We start from the raw sequence: 18,773 nt of genomic DNA, 5'->3' as shown, positions 1-18,773 counted from the left end.
GACATAATTATAAAAATACTCATAATAATAATAAGGTGAAACGCGCGTTAATGTTCACAATGACAATGCAAATCTTTTAAAATATGAACATTCACACTGTTAAATTTATTTAATGTGAATATTCATAACATAAAATATTCAAAATAATCAAAAATAGTATATATCAAGTTGGTAAGGATTGAAAAAAATATTTATAAGAGTAAAATTATTTATAAAATATTTTACATATAAAAATTAAGATTTAATAAATTAAATATTTAAAATAATAAAATTTATTGAAATATAAAAATATTTTATATATTAACTGAGATATAAGTAATTAAATTTCCCTTTTCAATTTTTGTGTTTAATTGGTTGACACGTGCCCATTTCCATGGGGTATTGTCGACAAAGGGATTTCATTGCATTGCGGTGCCAACTTTATGCGAGATGTTGACTTGAGGGGAGTTAGGCCCTCAGGGCATTCACATCAGGGAGGTGGGGGAGAAAAAACAAAAGTAGTTATGATTTTTTATTATTATATTTGGATGAATAAATATATATATATATATATATATAAATTTTTATTTATTTTATTTGAATAGAGTAAATAAGAAGAAAAAAATTTAAAAGTATTTTTATTTTACTAAAATAATATTTCATATTAATAAACTATCTTTCTTCATAATGGCAATTTTAGTATTTTAAAAAAATTTCATTAAATCTAATTCTTTTATTATCAAATCTCATAACTTTTGATGAGAAACAAAATATAGGTTTGGTGAAAATCCTTTTCTCATCATCTCTCATCATTTCTTACAAAATCTCACCACTTTTGATGAGAAACAAAACATAAAGTTAGTGAGAATCATTTTCTCACAATCTCTCATCATTTCTTACCATTTCTTACTTACTTAATCATTCAAACAAGTAAAAAAAAAAAAAAAAAATTATTCTCACTTTTTTTATTTTTTCTCACCAAACCCCGCAATACAAAAGGAGTGTTCATGTGTGTGGGTTTCAAAATTCAAATCTGAAACATATATTCACTTCAAACTCTGTTTGGGAATTAATTAATTTCATTGCTTTTTCTTTTAATTTTTTAATAAAAACTATGTGAAATAATAAAGAGAGTGATATGATAATTTGATTTTATTTTTTAGTTATTTTAGCTAAAAAATCACATTAATAAATTGTGGATCATTTTTATTTGGATAAATTAAACCAATCTCAAATAAAATGTTAAATATATATAGATATATAAGTAGTTTCATATTTCTTTGTATAATTGTATTGAATTCTCATTTAATAAAATTCAAGGGATTGAAACTAATACAAATAGTATAAAAATATAATGATAAATAAGGAGAAAAAAATATACATTTCAATGTAAAATAAAAGACAATCATTTTTTTTACATTCATATATTAAAAAAATGGGTTAAGTGTTATCTGAATTAAAATTGTGAGAAAAAAAATCACTATAATTTTGTCAAACTGTGAAATTTGTTGTATTTTTTTTCAAATTTTAAGGGCGATCAATATAATTTACTCTTTTTATTTTTATTTAATTTCAAATATTTGTGTGCACTATGAATTATGTGTGGACAAATAGTGGGTTAGGTCCGGCTTACACTATACAATAATAGCATATGTGTTATTCGAACCACAACTAAGTTGGACCCAACATCAAACCTAATCTATCAATTCTAAGTTCGGGCTCGAGAAGAACTTCTGAGTAGGAATGGCAACAAGGTGACTTTGTTGTCTCCCGCCCTGCCACACTCACTCTCTTGCCCATATCAATCAGGGGTGGGGGCAAATAGAAAAGGTGGTAAGGGCAGGGAAAAGTTAATTTTGTAACTTTAAAAATAATAAATTAATAAAAATTAAAGATAATATGATATGTTACAGATAATTATCTATAACTAATAAGAGTTGAAGATGTAATATATAGCGTTTCTGATTTTAACCCAATCCATTTGACTTTTGAATTCAAGTTTCTTTCTTTGTATAGTTGTTCTTGCTTTGTTTTCTACTATTCTTTCTTTGAGTTAAGCTATTGGGTCGCGTTGGTTGTGTTTGTAATAGGTTGGTAGTTTCTTTTTCAAACTTTTGTTGCCCAAATTTTGTCCTTTCACTCGAGCGAAGCTTTTGCGCTCAAGCATCTTTGTGAACATCCAGTATTTTTGCAGCTCTATAAAAATACTAAGGATTTGTACTCTTCGCTTGAGCGACAACCTTTGTCTGCAAAACTTCTGAGAGTGTGTATTCTGTTGTAGACGTCCCCTGAACGCCCCGGGAGGGTTAGCTCCCGTTCTGTTCATTTGGGGTTACTACAGCTCGGACTCTTAAAATGTCACGGTTCCTAATCTGAACCAAAGAGTCCAAATCCGGCAAATCATTTTGAGAAACTGATTTTTGAAAAAGTAGTGCCAAACATGGACTGCTTTGCCAGATACAGAGTCGCCACCTAAATATTTTATTTTGGGAAATTTAGGAAACCCTGACTCGGTGCCAAAAGGCCACGTGTCCGTCATCACCAAAGTTGCCTCGGCTCGGGAACTTGGGTACGATTGGGGAAGGTCACTTCGTGAGCACCCCCGCTCGCCCGGTCATAGACCGGCCTCTACTAACCATGATATCAATTTTTGAAAACATTGTGAGTTCTTATTCCGGTTATTAGCCTAGGTTACTATGTGATGCTCACAGCATACAAATATAGACTGGATCGCCTGAATTGGAACAAAACATTTCATGCTTGTTTTTTAAAATGGTTTGCTACCCGTAGGTAGGCTTTAAAACATTTGATGATTTATTCCAATTCAGATAACCCAACCTTCACCCACAGGCATTCAGGCAGGTATATCATATAAGCACATAGCCTCATGGTAAGCATGTTATCATGGCATTCACTCACACTCATGCAAGGATGCTAAAGCATAAAGCTTACCGAGTACTCCAAGCCAAAATAGAAACTTTATTAGAAATCATGCATGAATCCTAAGTATACAGAAATGCCTAATACAACACATGCAAAATGCAATTATAGCAGGCTCGGCTTTTCTAAGATGGCATATGAAATGTTACAACTATCATGTATTCAATTTGGAAATTGAAAATACCATGCAGTTAGTATGATGCGCCGAGCCCGGTGCATGCGATACAGATGAATGAATGCAAACATGCTATCATACTGTATGCTAATTTAAACATGCCCTAATCTAACCATCGAAAGCGGATAAATAAAAGGGAGAAAGACGTGGGGTTGGAAGACATACAACACACACACGCACACTTATTACAGTTGTGCCCTCACTCGGAGGTTCCGAATAAATAATACAGTCCCGAATAAAAGGATAGTACAGTCTAAAATATTACAAAATCTTAATTAATTAACAAATTAACTAAGAAAATATTAAAACTAGCATGCAAGCCAGGGGGTGCCTTGCTTCTGGTGGATGATGCATGTCCGGATTGTCTTGCGCGGAAATCCACCGGAATGCCCCAATTAGCCTCTGTTTACACCTGTTCTTGAAATGCGTGCCAAGCCCCAAAGGGTTGCTAATTCTTCGTTTTGCTGCAACAGAGAGCAGGAAAGGGGCATAGCAATGTATTTGCACAGATATATGCATGTCTCGATCCTCGTGCCACCAATCACGCATACCGAGGCATGATGGCCGAGGAGTCGAAATGCACAACTCAATATAGGATGAATGCACATGAAACTACAGCTAAGACCTAACTCCATCATGGATAATCCGGAGTGTCGGCGACTGGGGGAATTGAGACACATTCCGTCACTTGAAGTATGAAATGTACCTCGTTTCCCGTGCCCGGGCTAACTCCTATTCCGGACACGATGCAATATGCATGATATGCATGAAATGCAACTAAGATGCAATCCTAACATACACAATGCTATGAAGATGAGATGTCTCGAAATGCGTGCACACGGGCACGCCAACCGAGAAGATGACAGAATGCTATGAAAATGAGGTGCCTCGAAATGCATGCACGCGGGCACGCAAATCGAGGCGATGGTAGAAACAATGAAAATGAGATGCCTCGAAGTGCGTGCACACGGGCACGCAAACCGAGGCGATAGTATGTGCAATGCAGTATAGCGAAAATGGCATGGAAAATGTAACAGGGACTTATACTAACATGAGAGAGCCTCAGCCACACTCACATAAGAAGCTGGTTGATGAAAATGAAGTGCCTCGAAATGCGTGCCCATGGGTACGCAAATCGAGGCGATGATATGTGTCTCGAAATGCGTGCACGCGGGCACGCAAACCGAGGCGATGATATGTGTCTCGAAATACGTGCACGCGGGCACGCAAACCGAGGCGATGATATGTGTCTCGAAATGCGTGCATGCGGGCACGCAAATCGAGGCGATGACAAAATATGATGTAATGATATGGAAATGACAAATGGGCTTATACCAACATGAATGAGCCTCAGCCACACTCACATAGGATGCCGGCGGATAAAAAAATGGAGTGCCTCGAAATGCGTGCACACGGGCACGCAAACCGAGGCGATGGCGGAATGTGATGAAATGACATGGAAATGACAAATGGGCTTATACCAACATGAGTGAGCCTCAGCCACACTCACATAGGATGCCGGCGGATAAAAAATGGAGTGCCTCGAAATGCGTGCACACGGGCATGCAAACCGAGGCGATGGCGGAATGTGATGAAATGTGGCAAAAATGATATGCAAGCATACTAATGGAATTTCAGCATTAAAATATGAGGGAAAACAGTCCCGAAATGAAGCGAAATGACATGAAATGCAAGGAAATGTCCCGAAATGGCCTATAGCTATGCTAAACATGCACAATATGGACATGCAATGCAAAGACAGAAGCTATACAGTCCCAAAAGATGTACTTTCACAGTTATAAACGTGGCCAAACAGCAAGCATAGGTATGGCAAAAATAGCATGCAAGAATAGGGGCCAAAAGAGGGGTAATGAAGCAAGTGATATAAGCAAAACTCAAACTGAAAAATTTCCTTCTACAACACTGAAGAGGGACCAAAAATATGAACATTTACAGTATATGGCAGCCTCAAAATCAGTATACAAACATGCTAAAAATGTGATTCAAAACAAAGCTCAAAAGGTGCTATAACATGAAGTATACAAAATAATCACCAAACAGAAAAAGACCCTTAATAAAACATGTAGAATGGACCAAAATAAGCACTTTCCAGAACTGTAAAATGGTCAAAAACAAAAGCATGGTAGGTTAACTAAACATGCAAGAATGGGGAATAAAAGAGAGATATAACATGAAGTGACCTATGGAGGTCTCAAACCATGAAATGACCTAAATGAAACATGAAGTATGGACCAAAATAAGGACTTTTTCAGAACTGTAAAATGGCCAAAAACAAGAGCATGGAAGTCTGCCATTGCATGCAAGAATGGGGAAGAAAAGGGGAGTATAAAGGTAGGTACAACATGGAAGCCCCAAATGGTGTTGAGCCCTTCTTCAATGTTGAAGAGGGGCTCAAAATAAGCCTAATATCAGTTTACAACATACTCGAAAATAAATTGCTCATGGGTCAAAAATAGCATGCAAAACTATGACATACAAGAGGGTCAATGAAGCAAGTGTGTCATGGAGGGCTCAAACAGGGTTGAGCCCTTAATGAAAAGTGAAGATGAGCTCAAAAGAGGGCCCTTTTCAGTTAGGGCCGGAGCTTGAAACAAAAAGCATGGAGGACTTAGAAATAGATCAAGAAAAAGGGTCAAAAGGGTAAAAGTATTACTTACCCTTGAAGACTCAAGCTTTTGTTGCTTCTTGGATGAATTTGTAGCTTCTTTGGCCTTTGAGAAACCTCTCTTGTTGCTGGAAATGAGGTGGTGGTGGTAGAGCTTGGTGGTGTAGAAGAAATGGTGCTTAGGGACTTAGGGTTTTTTAAAGAATTGAGAGCTATGGAAATGGAGTTGGCTATGGAAGCTTGAAGGAGAGTTTTTCTAACCCTTACAAAGGAGGCCACCAGCTGGTTATAAGGGTTCAAAAGGGGGTGTAAAGGTGGGGGAAAAAGAGAGCAAAATTCCCCCACAAAATATCCCCCGGATAAATATCTTGTCTGGGGGATATTGCCCCACAGCTGTAAAGTGCACAGTGCGAGGAACACGGCCGGCCTATCACTTTTGCTGGGGGTGGCCGGCCGGCCACACCACCTAGCCGGCCGGCTAGGGGTCAAAAGGTTCAATTACATTTTCTGGCCGGCCAGCAACTGGGGAGGTACTCCTATGTGTGTACAACACAACCATGTGGTTAAAAGTCCGAGAAAGTGGGTCCAAGGGGTTCAACATTGGCTCGAAAAGAGGGGGTCAAAAGGGTCAAGTTGAATTACTGGCCGGCCATGAACTTTTAGGGGCCTCTCAGGTGTGTAGATCACAGATATGTGGTTGAAAGTTCAAGAATGTGGGCCTAAGGGGTTCAACATTAGCCCGGAAGAAAGGGGTCAAAAGGGTCAGGTAACCTTAATGGCCGGCCACCAACTTTTAGGGGCCTCCCATGTGTGTAGATCACAGATATGTGGTTGAAAGTTGGCAACACTAACCCTAAGGTGTTCAACATTAGCCCGGAAGTTGGAAAAACGGGCGCCGGGAGGCTCCGGAGGAGAGATAACTGGTTGCTGCAACAATTGCTGGCCTCCCACCCTTCAGTGACCTCCCTGGTGATAAAACAGAGGTACCTGCCAAAAATGAACGAAAACCGTTGCAAAACGAATGCTCGGGGACCAAAACACGCAGTTCGGGGTCCCGAAAATGGGCTGTTAAGCGCCGTAAGTGGTATTCGACCACGAAGTGGGTTTCTCAGACCCCAGTGTCCCTCAAAAGGGATAAAATAAAAAGTATGCCAAAAATCAGAGCAATAGGAGATGGTTAAGCAGTCCCGAACCGAGGCACACGACCTGACGGCTCCGAAAACCGGGAACCGGACTCCGAAATGGGCAAAATGGCCTACGGCCACCAAATGTAGCCTACGGACATTGAGAGATGGTCTACGGAACTTCTCCCTCCCCTCAGGAAAAGAAACAGAGAAAACCGAGCCTGGTTCGCAAACCGAGGCAAAGTACAAAAGAAGGTTCGGAAGTCCGGAGGTAGGGCTCACGGCCGCAACTCTGAAACTTCTAAACGAGCACATTATGCAACATTACCAAGCGCTCAATCGGTGACGTCTGAGTCTCAAGGTCGGTCAAAAATGGGGTGTCTACATCTGTGCTTGAGCTTAACAACTTATTGTGTCTAGTCGCTCGAGCGACAACTCTTGCGCTCAAGTGAGCTGTGCGTATTTCAGTTCGTAAACAACCCATTTTAAGTCACTTTTCCATATCTCTCTCTCTCTAAACATTTCAAAACCCTATTTTCTCTAACACTCTCTCTAAAACTCACCTATTTCCCTCAAATACAACTAGATCCATCGATCTTCTCACCCATGTGTCTTTGTTAAAAAGATAAAGCTTGACGAGGGCTTCATTCTAATCAGAGCAAAGTTGGTTTTTGGTGTCTTTGGGTTTCCTTCACTCCATCTCTCGTGCTCTAGCTTGAAGTAGGGATACTTTCTACACTTTTTGTGAGTTTTAACTTAGTTATTTATATTTCTAAGCTTTGGTGAAATTTTTGGAAGATTTGGAACAATCTAGGGCTTTGGGTGAAAAGCAAAAAAAGGGTTTTTCAAATAGATCCTTGGAAATGATTTTGGTATTGGAAATAATGTTGCTTTGGTTGGAAAAAGTTGATCTTGATACTTGGAGTTAAATTTGAAAAGAGTATGAATTTTGCCCTAATTACCTCGAATATTGGTTTTGTAAAAATAATGAAATTGATGTTGAAATAATGAAATTGGATTGGTGTTGACGAGGATGGTGGGGTTGGATATGTATTTTCATCCATAACTTGAAATTTAGAAAGTTTATCTATTTGGAAAATAATCTATCTATTTAGAAATATCTGTTTTGAGCTATCGGTGGAGGATATTGCGTATGAATTGGGAAAATTGAAACAATTATCTCATTCATTTGCATTGAACATTATTTCATACTTACACATTGAAAATGTTTATCGTTTTGAGAAAAATGGTGAATTTGAGAAACATGAATTGTATTGTTGAACTAAGTTGGCTTGAGTATCTTGGGTGAAAGTCTCGAAAATCGCACGTATACATGGGTACCGATCCCACGGACAAAATTTTCGTGAAATGGCAATAGTAGTGCTTGTACGGCTTACGTTTACATGAGTCCCGGTTTACGGTTTCCTCTGGACGAAATTTCTGGGAAAGGTTGAATTGTTTTGAAATTCACAAAGTATAAATCACCACCTTATTTTCTATTGAAATGGAAATGAATTGTGGATCAAGATATTAACTTGACATTGCATAGTTTTGAAAAGGGATTTAAATGTGTTTTGGCAAGAACATGGCATATGCATTCACCTTGTAACTTTGTTAAGATTTATACACTGTGTTGGATTATTTCTACTGGATTTTGGCTCACCCTATGTGGGAAAAATATTTCAGGTGTCGATGATATGCCTCCGCCAAGGCAGTAGCTTGGGAGGACTTGGAGCAAGAGCTTCTTTTTGTTGTATTCATTTTTGTATAGCCAAGAGCTTTAAATGTATTGGACCTAAAGTCCACTTTTGTTGTAACTAAGAACTATCTTGAAAAGTTATAAGCCTTTAGGGCGTTCCTTATCTGTTTAACTTCCATTCTTTCCTTTTATTTATAACATATGCTATAGATTCATGGCTATGCATTATGAATGTATACCACATATGTTTCCCTTTTTGTAATGTCAATTAGATTTAATGGAAGATAATTACATTATTATTATTGTTGTTTATTTATATTGTGTATGGATTATGGTAATTATTTCGGGGCGTTTCATAATATAATAAATAAGTGGGTTGGACTTCTTTAAAAGGTTGCATTTCTCTCAAATTCAAATTTAATTTTGAATTTGACTGTCCTGTTCAAGCTTGTTGAGCCCGCCATGGGTCATGTTTCGATGGTCCGAACGGTTCATTTTGTAGAACCCTCCGTGTATATCATTCATGAAAAAACTTAGAGTGATTTGATCGCATTTGTTTTTGAAAAAATGTATATTTTTTTAAAATAAATCATCCATTTTTTTGGAGACAAAGACAATAAATTGACAAAAGGTAGAATTATCGAATCAATCTAATTTTTTTGGGTAAATTACAAACATACCCTTGAGGCTTACTTAAATAACAAATTACCCTCTGTAGTTCTAGAAATTACATTATACCCCTAAAGGTTTCTAATTTCATAACAAATAGATCATTTTATTAATAAATCATCAAGTTAATTAACAATTTTTAATAATGTTAAAATTTTATTTTAATTAATAATTCAGATAATTTTATTATTGTATAGGTGAACAATTATAAATTTCACTTTTTTATTTAATTCTATTAAATAAAAAATTCTGACAGGGAGATATTGGTAGTTTTCTAAACCACAGGAGGCCATTCTATTTTAAACAAATCTCAGGGAGTGTATTCGTAATTTACTTCTTTTTTTTTTTTATAGGTAATGGAGAGTCTTACAAAATGACTGATTTGAATTATCGAAACGGAACTGTAATAAACTCCATGAGTCTAAACATAACAATTAAATTCAAATTTAAATTTGGGAGATCTCCACCTTTAAATTATATCAAGAGTACTAGCTAAACAAGTACAAAACAAAAATGAAGCAACTTTCATTCTTTGAGCATTAATTTTTGACACCCAATTGCTAAGAATGTACTTTGAATTATTTCACATTTTTTTGGTTTCCAAATGCCACTCAAACTAAATTACAGTAAAATTTATTACTTAGAATTTATATGAAGATAGCAAATAGACAATCTTATTTCAAATTTTGCCATATAAGAACTCAAATTGCTTAGCATTTTATAACTTGAATGCTAAAAACAAATGCAAACATAACAAAACAAGTAGTACCAGTGGATATTACTCACACCTTCATTAAAGTTGGCAATTTTGGGGCTATCTTTGCATAATTCAGAGAAATTGAAGGCTTAATTGTGAGGGGTTTTGATAAGTAAGCATTTTATAAGAGAGGGTAAAATTAATGAGGGCGACAAGTGAAAATTGTAGTGGAGGCGATGATCACAAAAGGTATCGAATAGAGTTTGGGTTGGGATCAGGGGTTTTACAATCACATGAAGAGAGGACTGTTGACACTGACCGTGTTCAAACCTGTAAATTTTCTTCACTTCCCGAGAAAAATTTTGACTGTACAAAGTTTGATGGTTTCTTTTTGAATGGTGTGTTTCTTGGGGAAAAAAAATAAAAAATACAATTTTGAACATGGTATAAAAAAATATTAACATATATACAAACAAGTATGTGGCATATTAAATAAACTTTTAAATTTAAACAAAAAAATAAAATAAATCAAGTTAAATATAGTATAAAATAAATATTAACATATATACAATTTCAATTAAATTAAATATTAAGGTGTTGTTTGATAAAATTGAAAATTGAAAATTGAAGACTGAAAATTAAATATTAAAAACTAAATACTTGATTTTTTAAGCTAAAAAACTGTTTGATAAAAATTTAAGTGCTGAATTAAAAATAAATTATTTGACATGTATAATATCAAATTTTCAATTTTTTATTTTCAAATTATATATTTTAATTTTTATATTGTGATGGTGGTAGTAGTGGTGGTGGTGATGGTAGGATGGTGGTAGTGATAGTGGAGGTGATAGCGGTTGTGATAGTAGTAGTGGTAGTAAAATGATAATGGTGCTTCGGACAACAATAACAATGATAGTGAAGGCAATGGCGATAGTGGTGATGGCGGCGGTGGTGGTGACAATAATGGTGGTGGCGGCGACATGATGGTAGCAGTGGTGAAGGTAGTGGTAGTAATGGTGATAGTGGTGGTAGTGATAGTGGTGACATAATGGTAATGGTTATGGTGATGGTATTTGTAGTGAGTGTTAGTTTTTTTTTTTTTTTTTTAGTTAAAGTGGTATTAGTAGCAAGTATATAATAGTATATAGCGATGTTTATATTTAATATTTATAAATTCAATTACAATTAAGTAAGCTTTATATGATTTAAATTTTTTTTAAATTTTAACTAACATTTTAAGATATATTTAAATTTTTAAGTGATTTAATTATGGTTATCAAATGAGTTTAATTAATTATCACCCCAAAGTAGGTAATGAATGACTTGTATTGATAGTATGGTGGAGCCCAAACAACAAAATCAAAGCCCAAATAGCAATCTAATGAGCCCAATTCGACATATCAGACTGAAACATTAATTCTAAGGCCTTTAAAAAATGGGCTGGTCTGGCCTATAGCATTCTATTTGAACCCAAAAAAACATCTCAATATGTCCAATTTTAATTTATAAATTTTAATTCTTATTATATTCGAATTTATCAATAAGGGCACACATATATTAAACCCTTAAAATATTTTTTTTTCATGGTACACCCTAATTCATTATTTCTATTCAAATCTCTACATCTTTTCCAAGAGATCAAAGTTATTTTGTCTTGTTCTTGTTCTTGTTCCTTTTCTTATTTCTCACTCTAAAACTCCAATCAATCCTATCAAAACTCACTATTATCATTAATATCATTATTTTTTTATTATTTTGAAACCCCAAACTCTAGAATAAAGTTTGAACAATCAAACAATAAATGAAAGTGATAATTAAGATAATTTTTTGAAGTAACCCATCAAAGAGGAGGTAAGCTTTCATATAAAAATTAAAATATAATTATTAATTTATGTATTTTTTTACATGTTCCATTACGATGTTAAATCTTTCAATTTTCATAATCATAATAAAAAAATTCTTAGAGATAATCTTTGAACTCAATGATCATATTAGTATCCTTCGTACAAAAAACGAGCTATATCTTACGACACTTTTTAATAATTTTTTTTCTATCCTTTTACTTTCTTTTTATGTTGACCTTTCTGTTTGTTCTGAAAAAAAAAAAAAAAAAATTGTTTCTATTATTTTCTTCTTGCGTATTTTTTTTGCACATACACATAAATTGTGAAAAAATATATAAACAAATTCAATAAGAGAGGTAAGCCAAGCAAGGTAGTAGAGTGTTTTTCCATTCAAGCATTTTGTCAAACACATATATACTGTTTGGTAACCATTTCGTTTTCAGTTTATATTTACAAAAATTAAAAAACTGTCATAAAAACTTACTTGATAATTTTTTTGATTTATTAATGGTTGTCTCAGTTTATAAATTTGAGAAAAAAAACGTAAACTCAAAAAATGAGTTTACATTGCTTTTTTAAACAGAAATTTAAAACTTTGACTAACAAATTTTTTTTGTTAATTAATTTTTTTTTTTCAAATAATTTTTTTAATTATTATTTTTTTCAATTATAATGTGTACAATCCCATTGTCATAAATAATAAAAAAATAAATATAAATATTTTAGGCTTGAACAAACATATTTTTTAATTTATGTTTTTAAAATTTTTCGAACATTTTGTTCAAACCAAACGTGTTTGTAGTTTATGTTTTTTTAAAAATAAACAAAAATCAATTTACAAATTTTTTGTAAATATAAACAAAAAAAAGTAACTGTTACCAAACGCTACTTAGTAATCAACAAATTAGAATAGCAAACCAGCAATAAATTTGTCAAACACTAGTAATCAACAAATTGTTATAACAACATAGCAAGAGAAGAGAGAGATACAAAAAAAAAAGAGACAATGAGATGGAATTTGTCAATGGTGACTCTGATTATAGAGTCCTTCGCCGGTGCCTCTTGTATATTAATTTGAAAGGTTTTGCAAATATTTTTTTTAATTTGATTATTATTTATTATTTGGGAGTAATATAAAATTTTAGATAATTAAAAAAGATGTTAATGATTTTTTTGGGGGCAAATAGTATCCCCCCTAGAAAATGGTCGAAAGCCCAAACTTGGATCCAGCACTTGTTCTTGTTGTATTGTAAACGCCCAAATAAACGAGTCCAATCTCAACCGTTGAAGAGAACCCAGTAGAGCCGTTAGATCTAGGGCATCGGAGACTCTTCTAGGGTTGTAATTCTCTCACTACAAGACTCTTCGTTTCAGCCGAAGAGAGAGAGAGAGAGACGCAGAGGGAGGGAGGGAGGGGAGAGAGATCTTAAAATCTCTCCGAAGATGGTGCAGCGTCTCACGTACCGCAAACGCCATAGCTATGCCACCAAATCGAACCAGCACAGAATCGTCAAAACTCCTGGTATATATATCTATATACATATACATATACATATATACATTCATGTTGAAAGATCCTAGCTTTAGCTTTATTTTGTTAGATCTGTGTGTTTTTGGTGCTAAATGTTGTATCTTTAGCTCTTTGTTTGTCTTTTCTTGCAATAGATTTACACAAACACATATACATTGATATCTATTGATGTGGGTATGTGTATTTTGATGTGTTTTGTAATGGGTTTGTGTTGATCATTTGTTGGCACCTACTGAAATGTAGGTGGAAAGTTGGTGTACCAGAGTACTAAGAAGAGAGCAAGTGGGCCTAAATGCCCTGTTACTGGCAAGAGAATCCAAGGGGTATGACATTTTATTTTTGTTCAATATCTTTTTCATCATAAATTAGCCTTGTTATCACATTCTTTTGATAAGTTCTCACTTTATAACCCCAAGGGTTGGCTACGTGGTAAAAATTTGAGGATACGATGCAAGGTCTTGAGTTCGAGTCACTTATGGAGCCTACCCGGTAGTTAACTTCAGCATCCTGGGATTAGTCGAGTTCGAGTCACTTAAGGAGCCAACCCGGTAGTTAACTTCAGCATCCTGGGATTAGTTGAGTTCGAGTCACTTAAGGAGCCAACCTGGTAGTTAACTTCAGCATCCTGGGATTAGTTGAGGGATTAGTTGAGATGCGTGTAAGCTGCCCAAACTACCAGTTAGAACAAAAAGGAAAAAGTTCTCACTTTTGAGGATCCAAGTAGACACCTTGTTGATATCTCATGAATAACCCTCAAAGATCACATATAGTGTGTGCTTTTTAGTTTATCTATATTTGACCATGTATGGAATTCATTTGCACTTTTAGTCAAGCTCAAACATGGATCCTTTTGGCATGCTGTCTGAGTTGATTGATAGCTTAGAATAACCATCAATTCAAGCATATAGGTTTGTGTTTTATTTCCCCATGTAGAAGCGATGTCCCATATTAAGTTCCAAAGAAATGGGTGCAAAAGTTAGGCGTATGCAATCTCTAGGCAGTTAGTCTGTTTAGTCTGCAAATAATTGGTTAGAAGACATAGATTAATCGCGAAATTGATCATCCTCTTTTTTTTTTTTTTTAAAATCAATGCTGCAGTGTGGAATGCTGATTTTATAGTTTATTTGTTTATTTATGGTGTGCATCAATTCTATTTGAGATATAGCCATGTAGTGGAGTTGCATATACATGAAAGTTGTTTAGACAACTTATAGTGGATGTTGCTTTTGTTTCTCCTCATTTCTGCGTAATGCTTGTCCAACAGTGCTTGTGCTAGGTTGGCCATGTAACCGAGATTAAAAGTTTTTGCTTAGGTGACACTGCCTTTTCTCTTCTGGTTCTTAAATGCAAATCATTATAAAAGCTCAGGGTCTGTTTGGTTTTGTGAAGTGGCCTGCTTCATTAATTGCTCTATTTTGTATTAATAAATTTGAAATATGTGAGTGTAAATGAATATAATAGGTTTTGAATATTCTAAATTTAGGTTAGGTAATTCTGTATTTCGAAAGAAATGACCAAACTTTACCTTCTCATATAGGTTTTTTGTTTGATTCATTTTTTAACAGCCAAACACCTCTAATTGTCTACTTTGGAAATGTACTGATTCTAAAATAGCTCAGTTTGCATTTTGGGACAACCAAGTGAATCTAAACACCTCTAACCAAGTGAATTTTTATTCTTTGCACTGGTTTTTCTCTTGTCTTTTTATTTGTTTCATTTAATGTCTTTGTGATCTTTTTACGTTCCAGAAAAGGTCAGTATGTGAAGGATTTCGTTACTTAGATTCGGCACAAAAATGTTAAAGGAAACTTGGAAATTCATGGCTTTTGTGTTGGCCGTGTAGAGGCTGACTGTGCTGGGTTCCTATGATAAGGAAACAGTGCAAAATTTCTTGAAATGTTCCTGTTGTTTTGTTGATGTCATGCTTTGAATAAGTGTGATGTAGAATTTGAATTTTTTTGAAAAGATTGATTTGCATACGATAGAAACTTCACTTGTTTCTTACATATGTTGGGTCTAGACTACTTTTATAGATAAGAAATGTATACTTACATGAGTGTTGTGGTGAAACTTGAAAGTGTTTGATTAAGGTTGTATGTGTTTTTAGTTATCGTCTATCTTTTTCTTTTTTTTTTTTAAAAAAAATTTGCACGTCAATGGCAATTGACCATTGATTCCCATGCTATGTGTTATTCTAATTGACAGATCTTTTCTGTCATCTCTCATATTTTCGCTGTAGGAATCTTGTGGATGTTTATGCATTATGGGAGTTCCATATTTAGGTCAATTTTAAATTTGAAGAAAACTATATTAATATTGGGTGCATATGATATCTTTTTGGTACTTCTTATCTTTCCTCTTTTTCTTTTTCTAAATATTAATCAGGTTTTAATGATAATTAATTTTTCCTTATGTTTTGTAAAATCATTAATCCCTAAATGCATGATTTTGGTTTTAGCTTGTCATGTTGAGAAAATCTGGTACAAAAGAGATGTCAAATCTGCCAGAGTGTTGATTGTTTACATGGGAACTGTACTGCAATTTTTTTTCTTCTCTGGTGGTTCTTGATGCTTGTTTTTTCCATATTCTTCTTGTGCTCTTTTACTCAACGCAATGAATTTGGATATGCAAGTAATGAAGTTGTGAACATGCCATTTGGTTTTTTTTAGTTGTTTTTTTGGTTCTTGTGTGTAAAGTTTTGTAAGTTGACTGCATCTGCGAATTGGTAGTAATTCTGTGTTTGCCTTTTTTATTTTTTCCCAACAGATTCCTCACTTGAGACCTGCTGAGTACAAGAGATCCAGACTATCTAGGAACAGGCGGACTGTGAACCGTGCCTATGGTGGTGTATTATCTGGAGGTGCTGTCAGAGAGAGGTTTGTTCTTCTGGAATCTTCAATACTCTAGCATTTAATTCCAAAATAAATAAACAATTCCTATTTTTTTTGTGGTGATGCACGTTTTTATCTTGGGCCATGCTTTTGTTTCATTTTTTAGTATTTTATCACCATCTATACCTGATGTTTTTTACATTTTTTTTTTTGTAGGATCATCCGAGCCTTCTTGGTGGAAGAGCAGAAAATTGTGAAGAAGGTTTTGAAGATTCAGAAGGCAAAAGAAAAGCAGGCAGCCAAGAGTTGAGACGGTTGAAAAACTTGAGCTTTAATGTGTGAAAGAAATTTTGACTTTTAACAGATGATTATAAGTTGTGCATTACATTATTTTGAGGTGATTGTTTTTGGATTTGAATGAGCATTTTTCTTGGATTTTGATTTCTCACATTGGCTCATGGGAGTTGGGTTTTTACTTATATATTACAACCCTATTTTGGATGACTTATATAACGCATGTCACTACCCCAAATGTGACATGCATAAGAGTATTAGAATTAGATTACTATTCCAATGCTCTTTTTTGGCTAAGAATGATTTTTAGATTGAGATGATATCTGTCTTTGTATAATATAAATCAATGTGATGGCACACTACGGCCGTGTATTCTTCTTTCTCACTTTCATGTAGTTGGGGGGTGAAAGTACTGTCGCGGTGTACTTGTTACACAAGATGGTTTGCACTTCTATTAACTAATGATATTTGACTGATTCTGTATGAAAATTCCTGTGGCATATGCTTGATGAGTAAGTTAATATCTGTGGCCTTGTTACAACAAGAATGCATTGAGATAAAAAGGGTACACAACCCTGGGTTAACAAAAACCCAACTAGTTAGATTGCTTTGTTTTTGCTTAACCCAACTAGCTATTGAGTCAATTTGGTGCAAGTTTGATGCTATTTTGCCTGAAGAACTGAAGGAGTGAAACCAGCTTTTCATGACGAGGTGTTTATTCCCCCCCCCCCCCCCCCCCCCCCCCCCAAAGCAACCCTATACTTCCATTCTCGACTTATGGATTGCCATCAGGAACAAATTTCTTCATTCCCTCTTTCAGCACTTGCAGTTATGCATACACTTCTAGTGACTCTAGTGCTTCCCCTTTGAGTAGTGATCACTTTTCCCATGCTGTCAAGCAACCGCACCAACAAAATGTTGGTATGTGGAAAAATACTATTCGTACAGAATTCTCTACTAGAATGATTCGACAGTATAATTTTTGTAGTTCGCTATCAATTTACTGAAAATTTGTTTTTTAAAATGATACGTTCTAATGTAATTACTTATTTTGTATACAAATTTTGAATATGCTATATGCATAAAGAGGAGGAAATAATGCAAAATGAACTAGAATCCTCAACTGTTGAGTAAAACTGGCCCAAAAGCAAACCCTGGCTTTTTTGTAAGGATCATCCCGTAGAAGTTAAGGCTCATTCTTCCACGTTTCATCAATGTACTCAAGGATGACTAACACTCAAACTATTGGTTTCCCATTGTGAACAAGCACGGGACCTTGTGAACTGGATTGTACTTGAGGAGTAATGGCTCTTCTTGTTCAAATCTTCTTCCACATACTCATAGGGTATCCCTTTGATTTTAAGAGCTAGTTCTACCCTCTTAGAATAAGGGCTAGCCCATGTCCCATGTATTTCCTCCCCCATTTCTCTATTTCTCTTCCTCTCACTAGCATTGCTTGGATCATCTTTTCATGGTTGTGAAACCTTTAAATAGAGTTTCAACCAACTTCTTTTAAAACAACACAGATGCAATGTTCGCGACACTAAATTCATCGATGACAACATTACTTTTTTTGTGAAAATTGTCTCGAAAAGTGTCTCTATTCCCAATACTAGCTGATATATATGACTTGGATTAATAAATTTTTGGCATCTCATTCAACATGATAGTAGGAGTGGTAAGCCATCTTTAAAAAAGTGTTGAATCAAAACACGACAGGGGATAAGCACATTGACCACAAATTATATTATTGTAAACTTGATCAATACTCAACTTAACTTAGTAATAATTTTCTGTCAAAAACTCTGAAAGTGTTGTCAATTAGACTAAATTAACATAAAATCTAATTAATAGTAAAAACTGAACTAATTAAAAGTGTAGGAATCAAACTGACGCAAGAAACAAAATATAAGAACTATCAATATAATTTATCCAAGTTAATATTTAAGAATGCATTAGGCATATAAATCCTGTATTATCTATTTATTCATCCTTTGAATAATGAGGTTATATAAGACACGATTGCTCTTGAAAATAAAATGTTTAAAAAAAAAATTGGGTTAAATTAAGAGCACCAGTAAGAACAAACAGAAGAGGCTCCGCGACCAATCAGTACACGGAGTCTTTTAGCAGCTAATATTTCATTGCAAATTTTATATAAATCCTTTATTATCAATTTATTCACCCTCTAATGATGAGGTTAAATAAGATACATGTGTTCTTGAAAATAAAACATATTGAGAGAGATGGGACAAATTAATTGGAAAAATGATTTGGAGCTCTAGATTTAGAGCTCTATATCATTGCTGAATTGCACCAATAAGTACAAATACAAGCGGCTCCAGCGCACTGTCCAGTAATAGC

At 34.7% G+C, this 18,773-nt stretch overlaps 1 protein-coding gene across 1 annotated transcript; it reads left to right on the top strand.

Moving 5' to 3' along the window:
* Window positions 1-12,984: 12,984 nt before the first annotated feature.
* LOC114306552 (large ribosomal subunit protein eL34) lies at window positions 12,985-16,623 on the top strand. The gene is made up of 4 exons (XM_028251830.2): window positions 12,985-13,275; window positions 13,528-13,607; window positions 16,051-16,160; window positions 16,332-16,623. The coding sequence occupies exons 1-4, from the start codon at window positions 13,197-13,199 to the stop codon at window positions 16,423-16,425; spliced, it is 363 nt and encodes a 120-aa protein (XP_028107631.2). The 5' UTR covers window positions 12,985-13,196; the 3' UTR covers window positions 16,426-16,623.
* The last annotated feature ends 2,150 nt before the right edge of the window (window positions 16,624-18,773 follow it).

The sequence above is a fragment of the Camellia sinensis genome, chromosome 15, assembly GCF_055761805.1.
Source record: "Camellia sinensis isolate YWXY chromosome 15, ASM5576180v1, whole genome shotgun sequence".
Lineage (NCBI taxonomy): Eukaryota > Viridiplantae > Streptophyta > Magnoliopsida > Ericales > Theaceae > Camellia > Camellia sinensis.
This window is presented reverse-complemented; position numbering and strand designations above follow the sequence as displayed.